The sequence below is a fragment of the Raphanus sativus genome, unplaced genomic scaffold (assembly GCF_000801105.2).
Source record: "Raphanus sativus cultivar WK10039 unplaced genomic scaffold, ASM80110v3 Scaffold1412, whole genome shotgun sequence".
Classification (NCBI taxonomy): Eukaryota; Viridiplantae; Streptophyta; class Magnoliopsida; order Brassicales; family Brassicaceae; genus Raphanus; species Raphanus sativus.
Window position 1 is genome coordinate 1 of NW_026616724.1, and position 17,727 is coordinate 17,727.

Below are 17,727 nucleotides of genomic sequence, written 5' to 3' on the forward strand. Positions count from 1 at the left end.
TCTGAATTTTACGAAGTTTGCAAAAGTGTTTATGTTGGACGTGGAGATAGGTTGTGAAGATTGAGCAGGTTAGTTTTTTTCATACATGTTTGAATATTTATTTGTGCGACTTTGTCTGATCTTCACTCATATATTATTTCGTTTTATTGAAGCCTCCCCTTCTTTCTACAAGCAATGGAAGAGTATGTGAAAGAGCACCATTAGCAGCAGGTGCCAAGAAGGAGCAGGTAATGGAGAAGCTTGCCAGCTCCCAAAGAAATCTTGGCCATAGAGTACGAAAAGCCACCAAAAGAAGTTGAAGAGAAACCGGAATCACCTGAACCTCCGGTTAAAGTAGAAGCAGAAGCAGAGAAGCCTGTCCCTGTTGAGAAACTACCTGATTTGCTGGTATTTTTTTCCATTTGCTAACTACAATCTTGGACCTTTTTTTTTCTTTTTCTTGGATTTGATGCTGACTTTTCAACTTTTTCTCGCTATAGTCTATGGATGATTCCAGCTCCAGCGGTCTCTGAACTTGAAGAGAATATGCTTTGGCTTTGGCTATTGTCCCTGTTAGCGGTAAAAACCAATTTTAATATTGTTTCAAAAATGTTATCATCAATATATGTGTCTTCCTTCTCTCATCACATATATTTGTTTCTTCCAGTTGAGCAACCAGTTTCTACAACTGATTTCACAAATGGGAATTCTTCTGGGTGGGAATTGGCACTTGTGACTGCCCAAGCTCAAATGAAGTTGCTGCTGCTAATAGCAATTGGTAAATAAATAACTCCTCCCTCTCTCTCTCTGTCTTCTTATATAGTCGTTTGGAGAAGTTTACAGTAGATCTCTTCATGTATCAAAGGCGGGTGGATTGGACAAGCTGACACTTGACAGCCTATACGAGGATGCAATCAGAGTGAATCAACAGCAAAACAGAAGCCACAATCCATGGGAGCAACAGCATCCAGTCCATAACGGTCCCATGATGCACCAGCCTTTCTTTGCGTCTAATGGAGTCTCAGCTCCTCCTCCTTTCAAATGGCAAATCAATATCATCAGCCGTATGGTGGGTTTTCAGCATCAGAACTCAGGGATGATGATGGGACCTGTGCAGCCTTATCAGCAGCAGCAGCAACAACAACAGAACATGAATCCCTTCGGAAACCCGTTTGTCGCGAATGGTAATCCACACAACCGTATGGCTCGGTTCAAGGAGGTTACAATCCATATTCTAGCCTTATGTGAGATTTGATACTAATGTATGTTTGTGTACAATCTTATATATACAAATATATGTTGTGAGGTGATTGTAGCTAGAGAGATTCTTTTTTATTTTGTTGTTGTTGAGTAAATACATACATTACGTCTCTGTATGTGTGTGTGGATGTATCTGTAAGCGAGAGAATATATGATTCTTGAGGACACCATTTGGTTTTAAAACATTATCTGTCACAAAATGTTGTAAACATATAATGCAGTTTAACCCAGGTTTGGAATTGAGCTAGGCGTGAGGTTAATGGGGAATATTATACAAAGTGTTCTATGTTTGTACTAGCTGCATTAGTACAAGTTTTCACTTTAAGTATATCAAGAACATATTAGAGCTTTACTTTATTAGTAAAATTATATGACTAGTTTATAGTCTATCTTCTGGTTTTGTGGAAATCATAGGAACCTCTCATATTTCCAGAATTCTTGCAGTTCATCTACTAGGTGCACATATCTACTCTATTAATTTAGGGTCCTAATTTATCTACTTTTAGAAGTTGTCATTTAAATTTGGACCTTCTCTAGAATAGTAAGTGTTTGGCTACTTAAATCAGTTTGGTTCCTTGAATATATCAACATGACTAACAACTTAATTTAAACCAACATAAATACACATTATAAATGGTTAACTAATATGGCTTTGGAAAATTATTAAAATTGTGTTGCTTTGCAAATAAAGGGCCATACAATTATGTAAACCAATTTACATTAGCCTTATAAATATTGGGTTTTAACCAACTAACATTGTATTTGAAACTTAAAAATAAAAGACTATATGATATATCCACAAACAATATTATAATAAAAATACATTATTTTTTGTGGAATTAAAGTTTATTTGATTTTTTTCGTTTTTTCAGTAACAATTAAAAGCATTGTCTAAATATTTTACCTATAAATTTTGAATCTCACACATATTAACGTTTATATACAGTATAAACTCTTTGAATTAATACTCTATAAATTAAAATACACTATTTTTATAAATATTATAAATTTTATAGTCTCAACATTGAATTTTTGGTTCAATTATTTATATCGATAAATTAATAACCTCTATAAATTATTTTTTTTAATAGTTTTAGTGTAATCCCAACATTATTAATTTATAGAGGTTTCACTGTACAAGTTTTAATTTAAAAATGTGTATATTTTATAACCAAAAACAATATTATTCAAAACTATATATATAAAAAATTATTGTTTTTTATAATTTGTATATTCTAATCTTGGTAACAATTAGAAAGGTTTGTTTAAATAATTTCCGCCCTGTCGCACAAAAAAAAAAAATAATAATTTCCGCCCTTGAAAGGGGCGGATCAGTATCTGTTTTTCATTAATGGGAGGTTTTAAAAGTTCATTTTCAACAATAATTTTTTCCAGTTCGTTCAAAACTTTTTGTCAGAATTGTGCAAATGATAGATGCGAGTTGTACGAAATTTTTGAAAAACAAGCTGTTCAAAATTATTTATTATTATTATTATTATTTTTTTTTTTTTTCTGTTCAAATTATTTTAACCAACAAATGTCTAGTGAAAATGGGTAGTCCCCTAAGGCTTAAAGTCTTTTAAGCATACATTATCTTATAAACTTACGATTTGTATTGGAGAAAATATGCAAATATATCCTGCAATACGATCAAGTTCTGATAACTAGACCAGTTTTTAGTTTATTTTTAAAAAATCTCCACTTCTATAAACTTAATTTGACCAAATTTCTTTTTAAAAATTAATAATTATATATATAAAAATAAATATTAAAAATAAAAATTTTTAAGAGAAAAACAAATTCAACAAAGTAATGATTGATTATTTTCTTTTGTTTTATTTTATTTTTTTTAAATGATATAGACAATTTTTTATATTAACCACATTTTAATATCTTTCAAATAGCATTCAGACCAAAATTCGGTAAATAGCTTTCATTAATTGTTAAAAAAGACTAAAAATATCTTCTTTATTGTAAAGAATACCAATTAATCTAAAACGATTATTTAGTGACGGCCGCTGGACGATAATGAGCTGTGATTCTCACATTGGCGACGAGATGAGACGTGAATTGGTCTGGGGAGCATTGATATTTTCTTCTATGTAATTGTCAAAACTTAAGTTCAAATAAAAAAAATACTAGAGCTTCCTCCATCTTCCTCAAAGTTTCTGCTCCACGACCCATCATTCAAGCATGGACGGTTAATGTTCTTGAAAGTTGAAACCATTCGATATTTTAGTTGAAAATTTCTACAATAAATTAAATACAAACTCCCAAGCACCGATATTAAATGTAGTTGGGAGAAGAAAGCATTTACACTGGCAATAACTATTTACAATAGTATTTTTGTTTTATAATTTTAGCATGTGATGTCTTGCCATTAAAAAAACTCATAACATCTCCCGTAAGTTTGGCAAGGCAACATACACTAGTATACTTCCAACTTTCTTTAGTGCAAATGCTTCTAAAAAGTAAGTAAAATTATGACAAAATCAAATTTCCAGTTTATTTCAGCTTATTATGATTGTAATTTGTATTCTTGGCAGGCAAACATGTGGAGGAAAGGATTTGAATAATTCGACATCGTTGAAAGTAATACTTTAACAAAATCAAGAAAAATTGAAGAAGGAAAAAATTACAATTTTTAGATGTGGTCTTCCAGTATATGATATTGACATTCCTTAAGTGAAAGAGCTGTCAGATTAACCCTATACAGTTTTTTTGTAGATCCTTATCAATTAATGTATAATTCATTAAACTGTATTTTTTTTCTTTAACACAAAGTTGTTATCCTGCTATGATATATGAAACTTTGAAGAAAGAGGCTAATGGAAAAGATCTCATCCCATTTCTTTTTTTTTTGATCAAAAACTTTAAATGGAGATGCGGGGTATCGATCCCCGTAACCTCTCGCATGCTAACGCGACGCTCTACCATCTGAGCTACATCCCCATATTATCTCATCCCATTTCAAGTTGAGAAGATACAAATATTCCTAAAGACATTGTTGTTAACCGTGGTCTCTTTGTTGTTAAGATTATAAAAAACATTCATTAGAAATTAAATACATATCTAGCATTGATGATTACTATGCACTTGACATAGAAGCAAGTTAGCTTCCAAATATCTTTGAACATTATATCGACAAAGAATTTATTGGAGAAATGATGAGCAAGACGTTTGTATCAATTTCGACTTAGCAATTTTTGATATTATGTGTTATGTTTATGAACTTTTTGTTGTGAATGTTGACTTGTACAAGTACGTGGATCTTACTAATCAGGTGATTTTATGTTTAATTTAATGTTTTTGGTACAAGTAATATATGTTTCAAAAACTTTAATAAAAGCATTTTCAGGATATTTCTGAACATTTTAACGATGCTCCTCAAAAAAATTTCTGGATGTCGTTAGGATATTTTCAGGATATTTCTGAACATTTTTAAGATCAACATCTTTTTAAAAAAGGAAAAAGTTTGGATTCTGGAAATAAAACTCGAGACAAGTATGATTTGAATAGAGGAAAAATATTTGTTTAACCGGTAGGCCACGTGGAACATTGTTTTTAACAAAAAGTATATATTTATAAAATAGTACATATATACTTTGTTCATGATAACACCTTTAGGAAATTTTTCAAATATGTATATATATAAATATATATATATATATATATATATATATATATATATATAGGAAGATATTTGATGATCATTAATTACATATGATATGTGGTTAGCTAATAATGCATGATTTGTACCATTGTCGGTAAAATTCAAATGATATTGTACAAATTGAAAACAAATTAAACAAAAAGTTTGTATTTTGAAATTGAACTCGAGACCTGATAGAAGAAATATTATTGTGTTTAGCCACAAGGTTATGGTGTTTTATGCGTTGGACTTATTAGTTATATTTTTTAATACAATCTTTTCTTTTTAATTAAAATTAGAAAAAAACTAGAACTCTCAAGGGAATTGAAAACATGATTCATGATAGTTTAAGGTAGTAGTTTAACTGTTAGTGGAACATTTTTCATAACCAATATGTAAATATATATATATATATATATATAATATTTAGAATAGCATGTAGAATATTTTAAAATAATTTTTAAAAACATATTTTGAATGTACTTGAATAAAATGTCAATTACATTGATATTTGGTTAGCCAAAATACAGAGTTTGTATATCATACTGTTAAGACTAAAAGATGATGTTAAAAAGTAAAATAAAATAAATAGGTTTATATGCTATTGAAATGAACCCAAGACATGCCAATTAAAAAGAGTTAATGTGTTTAGCCTACTGGGCTACAGTGTTATATACGTTGGGTTTAGTAGTTAAAATTATACACACATAATCATATATTTTAAATTAAAAGGGGAAACATATGGATTTCCAATGGAATTGAACGTGTTAATGTATGCTTGGGATAGAATAAAATCAGTAGTTTAAATACTAAGTTATGATGGAACATTGCTTATGCCTGAAACGTAAAAGATTATATTAATAAAAGTATATATTACATATTTAAAATAACATGTGACATATTTAGAAAAGCCTATCCATAAAAAATTAACTATTGGATAAATCTCAGTTACATATAAGATGTTTACTACAAAGCCCCCAACTAGATATAATTCATATAATAATTTTTTTTGATATAATTCATATAAATATATAATAATTAATCAAACCACTAAAATAATAAAAAAGAATAAACATCGAAAAGAATGAAACATGTTTATATTATTTAAATGATGAAAGACTTTCTAAAATAAATAGTCTTAAAGAAACTTTAGAATAATTCTCTCTGTTTTGTTTATTTCGGAGATACATAGGCAATACATTCATCGTATAACAGTCATGCATGTAATTTTGATGTGTTATCCTATGCCACATTTGTGTGATTTTGATTTATAACTTAATAATAATAAATTCACCAAACTGATTTGATCTTTTTGTAGGAGATCTTCCACAATTTTTATAGCTGGTGCTGGACATTAATAGTCAACCACATTTTTAGAGAATGTGAAAGTAGTTAAATCTCCAATATGGTGTATGTTTTCAGCGTGTAATGAGTCCAACACGACACTGATGAGGAAAGCCGAATCTTCAGCGTGTATGAGTCCAACACCTCATTAATTTGGCCCACATTTGTTGTGTGGCTCACATTTTCGGTTAGAGTGCCGACATATCGAGACTTTTCAGCCGATGATAATCCTCTCTTTCCTTTCTTAGTCATAAATGTGTTTGGAGGATAATATAATGGTTTTAATATAATGGTTTTCTTTACTCTTTGTACTTTTAGCTAATTTCATATTTTTGGAAGGGTTTAGTATATATTTAAGAAATCTATCATGAATAGTATAAAAAAGAAAAAATGCACATATTATGACCAACTCCAATGGAATTTCTACATAAATTTTGTTAATCTCTGCTTTAATTATTATATACTTCATAAATATCGTCATGTTGATTGACTGAATCTCTCTTCTAAAGTTAGCAGAAGAAATATGAATCAAAAAATTAGGAACTTGTCACTCACTTAAAGCAAACATTTAAAAACTATAAAATATATAGAATCAAAACCAATAATAAAAAAAACTAGAAATATATCGAAAACTATAAATGCTATGGAGAATGTTCTTGCCTCTTAAGATATAAGAAATTTACAAAACAAACCATCATAAAAAGTGACAATTCTCATAAATATGAACAACTCTTTGTATATTCTTCCATGTTCTATGTCAATAATTCCTACATTCAACCAAGAATAATTTACTACTACTATAACTATTATGGTGAATTGAAATGAGTCCACTCAACTCTAGTATTTGTTACTTTAGAATAAATCAGGATTCAATAGAGTCTAATTTCAAATCTTAAACACTACTACTTCAAACAGAAGTTTAAACTTTTCCGGATTTCTAGATACTTCCTTAAATCTCTGTAATTAAGTCTTTACAATTTAATAACTTCAAATGTGATGAAAATTATTGAATGAAAAATAAGAGATTCTTAATATGGACAAATGGAAGTGCATAACCTAGTTCATTCACATATAACAGAATCAATCTAGTATAAACTAAAATCACAATAGAATATTAGTTAACCAAAATTGTCGATGATGGAAAGCACCGACGATATCACCAATAAAAGAACTCATGATCTCTATGATAAAGAGGACGAGATGAACGACTGCAAGAGCTAGAAATGACAACGATGAACTTGCTGAAAGATAAACAAGGTTAATTTAATTTATCTAAACTACAAATTTATGGGAAGAAATATAATGGTATTTTGACTAATTAAATGAATGCTGAATGTATTATTTTGATTTTGTGTGATAATTTAGGAAAAAAAGTTTTAAAGGCTATTTCAGACCCCTTTCAATGATATATTCTTGATTTTGTACTGATCTAAATATTATATTATATTATAATAATAGTTTGGGAAATTCTCCTAAATAGATATATTTAAGTTTCTTTCTCAAAAATAGTCATTCAGATTAAAAATCAGATTAATAACCTTTTATTAGTAGATCAAAAGACTGAACTACCCTCACTTATTAATAAAGCTAAAAGAAAACAAACTTGTCGAAGACGAATTTGAAAAGAGAGAGAGTTCATGACGTCGCCGCCATCGAAGACGCCAGAGACAGTATCACGGTGAATCTCTACTGTTTCAATCTTGACAGTCAAAATCAGAATTGATAGATTTAAAATTTAAACTTTTCACATTGAAATTGAAATTAGGAATTTTGTTTGGAAATTTGGAGTTTTTTCTTCTTTGAGTCATGAATCATTGTTTTTCTACCAATCTCTTGACATTTTTGAGTTTGTGAAAGGAAGTGTCGAATCTAGGGGTGGGCACTTTACCGATACCCGAAGTGGCATCCGAACCTGACCCGAAAAATCCGAACCGAAATCCGAACCGAAGTAGCAAAATACCCGAACGGGTATTGAATTATAAGAGATTGGATATCCGAACCCGAACGGGTAATACCCGAACCCGAATGGATATCCGAAAATAACCGAACTTATGTACTATTAACCATATATTCATAGTTTACTTCTCTAATTTTATTCAAAATACTTATATTAATTATACACATGGTTTAAAATTAGATAATATACATATAATTGCAAGAAAAGTGATTTTTTGCTCACTTAAAATGCTTAAAATGCATGTCCAAATTTTAGTTTCATGCATTAACAAAAGCTACAGCTAAAATTTTAAAACAATAATCAAATTAGTGTATTTTATTTTTAAGATTTTATCTTCAAATCATTCAATGTATTAAAAATAAAATATTCGTTAAGTAAAATTTATATTTTTTAAAAGAAAAAAACTTGAGAAATGAAGAAATTAATTTTTTCGCAAAATCTAAATATCCGAAAACCCGACCCGAAATAACCGAACCCGAACTAAAAATACCCGAACCCGACCCGAAGTACAGAAATACCCGAACGGGTTTTATACTCCTATACCGAAATACCCGAAAATCCGAAATACCCGACCCGAACCCGAACGGGTATCCGAACGCCCACCCCTAGTCGAATCAGGCAGAGTATAGCACCTTAACTTTACTTTTCTTATGTATGGATTTATTTCACATTTTCTCTTTAGTTTCATGTATAGCTTAATTGGAAAGATTTTTTTCTGTTTGTGTTCAGTCATATCTTTGTTTCTGGGGATTTGAGAACCATGATATTTGCAAAGGTAACATTGTTCTTTATTTGACATCTGGATTCTTGCATGCTACTAGAAACTTCGAAATGTCAAAGGAGATATCAAAAGGCAATACAAGGAGAGACATACAACGAAGAGTATATGTTCTTGTAACATGAATTTGAAGGCAGAATCATTAGCAGCCATAGTTTCTCTTTTCCAGCTTGAGTCACACATTGGGTAGGCTTTTAGTTTGTAGATATGATATCTCGCTAACTTAAATTGAGTTTCAGATTATATCATTAAACCCTTGTTGTTTTGGCTATTTATTAGAAACTTTGATGATGCGTTGACAAGTGCATTGACAAGAGTCGATGAACATTACGATACTGGCGCTCCACTAATCATTTTGATTAAAGCACTAGCCTAACAGATTACTCGGACCAAGACACAATCGTCCCATGGTTGGCGTGAAAATGTGAATGTTTTTCAGTGACTAGAATGAGATTAGCCAAAAATTAAGGATTTGATCTCCTACACTGGTTATTGAACATTTTCAGAATGATTTGAACCATTTTTAGGAAGGCTATCAAAGAAGTATTAATGTGTTATGATTGTAATTAGATAACATGTGACATGTTTAGGATGAGTTTGCAGAACAAAATATGAGTGTTTTTCAGTGACTAAGATTAACCAAAGATTAAGGATTTGATATCTACATTGTTTATTAAATATTTTCAGGATGATTTGAACTATTTTTAAGATGACTTGAATCATTTTTAAGAAGGTTATCAAAGAAGTCTTTATGTGTAATGATCTTAATAGGATAATATGCGACATGTTTAGGATGGATTTCCAAAACAAAATATTAGTGTTTCTCAATATCTAAATATGAAAAGAGATTAGCCAAAAAATAAAGATTTCATCTCCACATTGGTTGTTGAACATTTTCAGGATGTCTTGAACTATTTTCTGGAAGGCCATCAAAGAAGTCTTAATTTGTAAAAAAAGACTTGAACTAAAGTGTTTTTAAAGTTTTGTAAGATAAGGGGTTTAGGTGCTAAGCTGAGGAGAATCATTTGTTAGTACCGAACACAAAAATATATTTAACTCTTAATTTTATATTATAATTTTTGGAAACTTTTTTGCAATATTTGGATGGGTTTCTAGAATAAAATATTAGTGTATTTCTATCTAGCAAAGTTTAAACCAAAAGATGAAATGAAATCAAAAACTAAAGATTTGATATGCATATTTGGTAAATTTCAAATTGTAATTTGGAATTGTGAGAAAAAGTAGGCAAACATTTACATCTTATACGAGCCAAACCCAAGTATTATGGGTTTGGCTCGTAATTAGCCGCTAGGCTGGGGAGAATCGTCTGTTAGTATCGAACACATAAATATATTTAACATAAATTATATATTACAAAAGTTGGAAAGCATCTGACTTATTTAGGATGGGATTCCAAAAGAAAATATATATGTGGTATGGTGCATATCACATAATCATCAAACAAATCACATCTAAAAAATGTTCGATAAACATGTAAATCATCAATAAACCATTGAAATGAGAAAAAATAGAATATGTTGTGCTATTCAAATGACATTTTATAAAAATCTTCACAAGACACATGAAAATATAAAATAGAACATTTTATTTTGTTTTCCTATCACAGATGAATAGACACACAAACTTCATCATTTAGCAGTCTTGCATGCGTTGTTGTGTCCTCCTATGCCACATCTGCTGGACTATAATTTAAAACTAGGAACCCCCAAATTCGCCATTATTTCATCCTCAACATTGATTCTCCCTTAGTCTTAAAATAGCTATACACCTTAAGATCACCAACTCCTCTCGTTTTTGGTGAAAATCCAATATAGACATGACTAAAATCCTGAATAACATTCAGAGGAACTATAGAGACACCTTCATAAGGAAGGGTCTACAAAAGTCAAGTTGTTTAAGAAAGATTAGTACATGATTATGAGAGCTATCATAAATAGTCTAAGAAATAAGAAAATCATAGAAATGATATAATTGTTTTTCTCTCTGCACTGTAGAACTATAATCTGGATTAACATTCAACGGAACTAAAGAGGCACATGTATCAGTAATTTGCTTGTTACAGCTAGCTGGATCAGTAATAACCTGCAAGACTCAAATTGTTTTGGAAAGTTTAATACATAATTAGGAAGGTTATTCAGAATAATGCTTAATTGATAATAAAACAACAAACATTAACACACAACCGACAGATTCCATCAGAAACTCTAATCTTGCTGAAGAAATTCGGAATTGACGAATATTTCCTATGGAAATCAAAAACTTTAAAAATACTTTTCAACTCCAAAAAAATTTCATAGTTCAAAATTATATTTTCCTCTTGAATACAGAAATTTTCAGAAACCATCTTTAGTAAATCTTCATATTGAAAATCTTTTTCTTCGTGAATAAACATTGCAGTCCTATTCTTATCAACATAAAACTCCCAGTCGAAAGATTCCTTTGAATTCCATTCTGCCCAAACACAAAAAAACTTTAACCATATTTGAAAATCTGTAAAAAATCAAAAGCAAATCTCAAAAAAAATCAATCAATTGTGTATCAAAGACTTTTACTAAATATTCCAAAACAACTCAAAAAGATTGTGAGTCTAGAAGATGAAGATGACAATCGAGTCTTAAGTTTCAAAATAACTAGAAAATTCAATCGCAACAACATATCATCAATTTATAATGAACATGAAATAATGATACCTTGATCAGATGCTGAGACACTAAATAATGAGATGCAGAGACGACGATGGATTGGAGACGACGGCAGATCTGAGACGGCGAAAGATCTGAGACGATGTGGAGGCGACAAAGGATTGGATATGATGCGGAGACGATGCAGAGACAACGATGGATTGGAGACGACAGATCTGAGACGATGCAGAGGCGACAACGGACTGGAGATGATGCGAAAACGATGCAGAGACGACGACGGAGATGATGCGGAGACGATGAAGAAACGACGACAGAAACGATGCGGAAGCACGATGGATGACGGCATATTTTCATCTTTGTTAAAAGTTTATTAAGTTTTCAAATTGTTTTGTTTTTATTATTATATAATATATGTTAAATAGTATTGTGGGTAATATGGTAATTGGTCATTTTTAAATGAAATATTTTTGTGACATTAGTGAAGTCTAGATTAGAAAGAAAATTTTGGTATAAAGACATCTAAGACTATTTCTCTAATAGTTTTTTCATATAATTTTCCCCCTAAATTTACGTTACCTTACAATTTACTATATAATTTTCCCCCTAAATTTATGTTACCTTACAATTTACTTAATTTGAATATAGTACTAGATTAAAAAATTTACCCTAATCCAAATTTTGAATGGTTGATCATTAAAATTATTTGATGAATATAAATATATCATTTATTTTTATAAATGCAGATTTAGCTTGATAAAATAAATTTATCTACTAGTAAACTTTAGATAAATTTATTTATATTTATCTACTAGTAAACTTTAAGATGAAATATATAACTTACTAGACTATTTATCTCTATATGACCAATAGGTTTTTCTCTCTAACCCTGGCGACGGCGGCGACGACAAAGCGATCTAGGTCTCTTCAATGGTTTCGAAAGGGTGGGATCCCGGGATCGGAGATATGGGGTTCAGGGGAGGGGAGGCTAATCTCGCTGTGGACATAGAGATGATTAAGGGATACAATGGGACTTGGGGAAAGGAAATCGGAAGACTTTATGGCAAGGTTGTTGTGGCGAAGGCGGGATTGTTTTGGCCACTTTCAAATATGGGGAAATCGACACAGAATAAAGGTATTACCCTTGTCTGTCATCTATTCACAAAAAGTGAAAAGGGCCTAATTGATTCGAGATTCTCTGGGATACGGATCTTGAGGTTAAATGTTAAGTGGGGGATTTGTGGTTCACAGGATATCTTTCTGCTAAAGAATGTGCTCTGGCCCCTAGAGCTTTTTTGGTTTGGTATCTTATGGGTTTCTGGTGGAAAATGGATGAAGGTTTTGTGGCAGGATGGAGGTGTGTATAAGGCTATTGACAGCAAGTTGATGCTTATAAAGTACACTCAGGATCGGTGTTGCCGACGAAACTGGAAGGCAAGAGTATGGGGAGTGATAATATATGATTATCGTTTTCATAAGGCGTGTGTTTGCTGTTTTTATTGGGGCTCCAATGATAAATATGAGAATCATATATTGTGGGAGTTTGGAGATTGTGCAGGGAGTCAATGTGTTAAAAATCTTGGACCAATTTTTTGTTTTTTACGACAGCTTGTGCTAATATTTATTGGGGTTTCTTTGTCTAAGAAAGTGGGTGATTCAAATGATTATTGGGTTTGTCGTGATATGTATTCGAAATTACCAAGTCTTCTTACAGCTCGTTTTTTGTATGTCTGGGAGGTATTTTTGAAATTCAGGAAGTGGGAGACTAACTTGAATGGTTGTGATTGTTGGTGGTTGGGTTGGTCCAATTATGACAGTAATATTGATTTAGTTATCATATTACAAAAGGATTGGATCGGGATGAATGGAAGTAGCGGGTATCCTCATGCCCAACTTTTTATGGCTCGGAAGAGCAAGATCATCTTTTTTTAATGAAAGTAATAAGCTGGAATTGTCGAGGGATGGGAAGTAAATGGACCATTAGCTACCTTAGAGAAATATGGCATCAATACAAGCCAGATTTTCTTTTTTTATCGGAGACAAAACAAGATTTTGCTTTTGTCCAAGGGTTTCAAGCGCACTTTGGATATGATAATGTTGTGACGGTGGATCCAATTGGATCAAGTGGAGGACTTGCATTATATTATAATAATGAATTTCAAGTTCAAGTGTTATATTCCAGTCCTAGGATGATTGATATAGAGGCTGAGACAATGGGGAAGAAATTTTTTATGACTTTTGTTTATGGAGAACCAGTTCAGAAATTGAGAGATCAAGTTTGGGAAAGATTAACTAGATATGGAATAGCAAGGGACGATCCATGGTTCATTATTGGTGACCTAAATGAAATTACCGGAAATCATGAAAATGAGGGAGGCCCACTACGAGGTGCAGACACCTTTGTATCTTTTATTAACATGATTCGGAATAGTGGACTTCTGGAATTCCCGGCAAGGGGTAATAAATTATCTTGGCAAGGACGTAGGAAAGTAAATGGTAAAGCAACGATGATTCGTTGTCGTTTAGACCGCGCATTGGCAAATGAAGAATGGCATTCAATGTTTCCAAAGTCTTATACAGAATATTTAAAACTAGTAGGTTCAGATCATAGACCGATCGTCGCTTTTCTCGAGGATAAAGTGGCCAAATGCAGAAGACAGTTTCGGTTTGATAAAAGATGGATAGGACAGGATGGTGTTTTGGACTCTATTGCCAGAGGCTGGACAAGAGAGATAAGGAATCCGGTAGGGAATTTGGGGGATGTGGTGTCTAAGATTACCAACTGCAGACATGAACTTTCAGTTTGGCGCAAAAACAACCCTCCGTATGGAAAAGATAAAATAGCTGAATTGCAAAAAGCATTGGAGGAGGTGCAAACAGATGATAATAGATCTCAGGAGGATATTTTGGAAGTCTCTCGGAAGTTACAAGAGGCTTATAAGGATGAAGAGGAATATTGGCAACAGAAGAGTAGAAATACATGGAACACGGCAGGGGATCGTAGTACGAAATTTTTTCATGCCTTAACAAAACAACGGAGGACCCGAAATCGAATAGTGGGCTTATACGATAAAAATGGAAATTGGGTGGTAGAGGATAATGGAATTGAGAATGTTGCGGTGGATTACTTTGATGAGATTTTTAGTACTACATCACCTAATGATTTTGAGGCGTTTTTAGATGAAGTTCGGCCCACTATCTCTCAGCAAACGAATCAAAGGCTTATTAGGCTTGCCACAGAGGAGGAAGTGCGTCAAGCACTGTTCATGATGCACCCGGAAAAGGCACCGGGGCCAGATGGAATGACGGCACTTTTTTTCCAACATTCTTGGCACATCATTAAAAAGGATATTCTGGATTTAGTCAATAATTTTTTGACTACGGGAAAGATGGATGTAAGGCTAAATGTAACAAATATATGTATGATCCCCAAAACGGAAAGACCGACAAGGATGGCGGAGCTTAGACCAATAAGTCTCTGTAATGTTGGGTATAAAATAATTTCAAAGGTGTTGTGTCAACGGTTAAAGGCTTGTCTACCTGGTTTAATCTCCGAAACACAGTCGGCTTTTGTGGCTGGGAGACTGATTTCTGATAATATTCTAATTGCACAAGAAATGTTCCATGGGCTTCGGACAAATAAGGCGTGTCAAAATAAATTCATGGCCATAAAAACGGATATGAGTAAGGCTTATGATAGGGTGGAATGGAGCTTTATTCGGGCTTTACTCACTAAAATGGGGTTCGATATTCAGTTAATGATGGAATGTATATCTTCGGTTGAATACAGAGTTTTGTTAAATGGGCAACCGAGAGGACAAATCTTGCCAGGAAGAGGGCTACGTCAGGGGGACCCCTTATCCCCTTATCTATTTATCATGTGCACGGAAGCACTAATAGCAAATATCAAAAAGGCTGAAATAGATAAAAAGTTGACCGGAATAAAGGTAGCAAGGGCTTGTCCTTCAGTCTCTCATCTGCTTTTCGCAGATGATAGTATTTTCTTCTGTAGAGCACGAAAGGAGGAATGTGAGGCTATTTTGGCAATTCTTAAGGCATACGAAAAGGTTTCGGGACAGCAGATAAATTTTCAAAAGTCGTCAATTCAGTTTGGCCATAAAATCGATGAAGTTACCCGCCAGGAACTTCGGGACATTTTGGGAATTCAGAATTTGGGTGGGATGGGAACATATCTGGGGATTTCAGAAAGTCTGGGAGGGTCCAAGGTTCAAGTTTTTGGCTTTGTTCAAGAAAGATTAACTAATAGAATAAATGGATGGACTTTTAAGTTCTTTTCTAAAGGAGGTAAGGAAGTCATTATAAAATCGGTGGCAACGGCACTACCTAACCACATTATGTCTTGCTATCGAATCCCGAAAACGGTGGTGAAAAAACTAACCAGTGCGGTAGCACAATTTTGGTGGAGTCCTAGTGGAAACACAAAAAGCTTGCACTGGAAATCGTGGGATAAGGTTTGTGAGCCAAAGGACGACGGAGGGTTGGGTTTTAGGGATTTTACGGATTTCAATACAGCCATGCTTGGTAAGCAACTATGGAGATTAATAGAGAAACCAAATACTCTATTCTCTCGTGTCTTTAAAGGTCGGTACTTCAGGAATGCCTCACCCCTGGATCCGATCAGATCGTACTCGTCTTCCTATGGTTGGCGAAGTATGATCTCTGCTAGATCTCTGGTTAGCAAAGGACTAATCAAAAGGGTGGGATCAGGGTCCTCCATATCAGTATGGAACGACCCCTGGCTCCCAACCAACCGCCCGAGACCAGCAAACAAAAAACAAAATACTCTTCTACCAGATCTCACAGTTGACTCTCTCATCAACACAACATCACGTTCATGGAACTTAACGGCTCTACAGGATATAATGGATCCCGAGGATATTAAAATTGTTGAAAGTATACCTTTAAGCAGGATACAAACAGTCGATCGGGATGGCTGGCATTTTACAAAAAATGGAAAATATACGGTTAAATCAGGATATCAGGTAGAACGGGCATATCCAGATCGGGATAAGGGTGTAATAGAGTTTGGACCTACAGTAACTGATCTTAAGGCTCATTGTTGGAAAGTTCGTTGTCCACCAAAGATGAAACATTTCCTATGGCAAATGGTTTCAGGATGCTTAGCAGTTCGGAAGAATCTAAGATCCAGAGGTCTTAAAGAGGATATTAATTGTGATCGATGTGGAGCACCCGAGGAATCTATTAATCATGTTTTCTTTGAATGCCCACCCGCAGTTCAAGTTTGGGCCCTCTCCGGGATCCCAACGCATCATGATCACTTTCCAGGACAGTCTTTATTTTCGAATATGGATTACTTATTCTGGAGAATCAGGCCATCAATAGAAGATCATCATTTTGCTTGGATGCTTTGGTATATATGGAAAGCACGAAATAATAAAGTATTTAGCAATATGGATATGGATCCTAGGGATACTCTTCAACTGGCAACAACAGAGGCTTTACTTTGGAAGGAAGCACAGAAAGAGGTGGATCAGAGTAAGAATGCAGTTATACATACAGCGGATAAGGTTACTCCGGCTCGTTCGGGACGTTGGTGTTTCACGGATGGATCATGGAAAACGGATGATACTTTCTCAGGACAAGGATGGTATAGTACCTTGGAAGGATTTGAAGGACTTTTGGGAGCAAGAAACATAAGGGCTAGTCAGTCACCTTTACACACAGAAGTGGAGGCTCTCATTTGGGCAATGGAATGCATGCGGAATTTGCGGCAATATAATGTTACATTTGCAACGGATTGTTCTCAACTGGTAAAGATGGTTTCGGAACCTGAAGAATGGCCGGCTTTTGCAAGTTATTTAGAAGACATCAGGAGTCTTAAAAGGAGTTTCCATAGCTCAGAGATTATTCATATACCAAGGACGCAAAACATTATGGCGGATCGCTTAGCACGTGGTGTGAGGCAACAATCGTCGTTTACGGTCCATATGGATACAGAGCAACCAGTTTGGTTTACAGAGTCTACATGAGTCTGTAATGCTGTCGAAAAAAAAAAAAAAAAAAGTAAACTTTAAGATATCCAAACAACGATACTTATTTATTGTTTTGCTAAATG

At 33.2% G+C, this 17,727-nt stretch overlaps 1 protein-coding gene and 1 pseudogene across 1 annotated transcript; both read left to right on the top strand.

Annotated features, from left to right (window-relative positions):
* The first annotated feature begins 174 nt into the window (after window positions 1-174).
* Window positions 175-1,234, top strand: LOC130494709 (putative clathrin assembly protein At5g35200; annotated as a pseudogene).
* Window positions 1,235-12,508: 11,274 nt separating this feature from the next.
* Window positions 12,509-13,262, top strand: LOC108821190 (uncharacterized). The gene is made up of 2 exons (XM_018594237.2): window positions 12,509-12,765; window positions 12,882-13,262. Exons 1-2 carry the CDS (start codon window positions 12,561-12,563, stop codon window positions 12,995-12,997), a joined length of 321 nt encoding a protein of 106 aa, XP_018449739.1. The 5' UTR covers window positions 12,509-12,560; the 3' UTR covers window positions 12,998-13,262.
* The last annotated feature ends 4,465 nt before the right edge of the window (window positions 13,263-17,727 follow it).

What these genes read in the sequence shown, in the direction of transcription:
- LOC108821190 (XM_018594237.2), top strand. Translation starts at nt 12,561, where the DNA reads ATGGTTTCGAAAGGGTGGGATCCCGGGATCGGAGATATGGGGTTCAGG. An exon ending in GAAATCGACACAGAATAAAG is followed by an intron (nt 12,766 to 12,881) that starts GTATTACCCTTG and finishes TGTGGTTCACAG; the next exon opens with GATATCTTTCTGCTAAAGAA.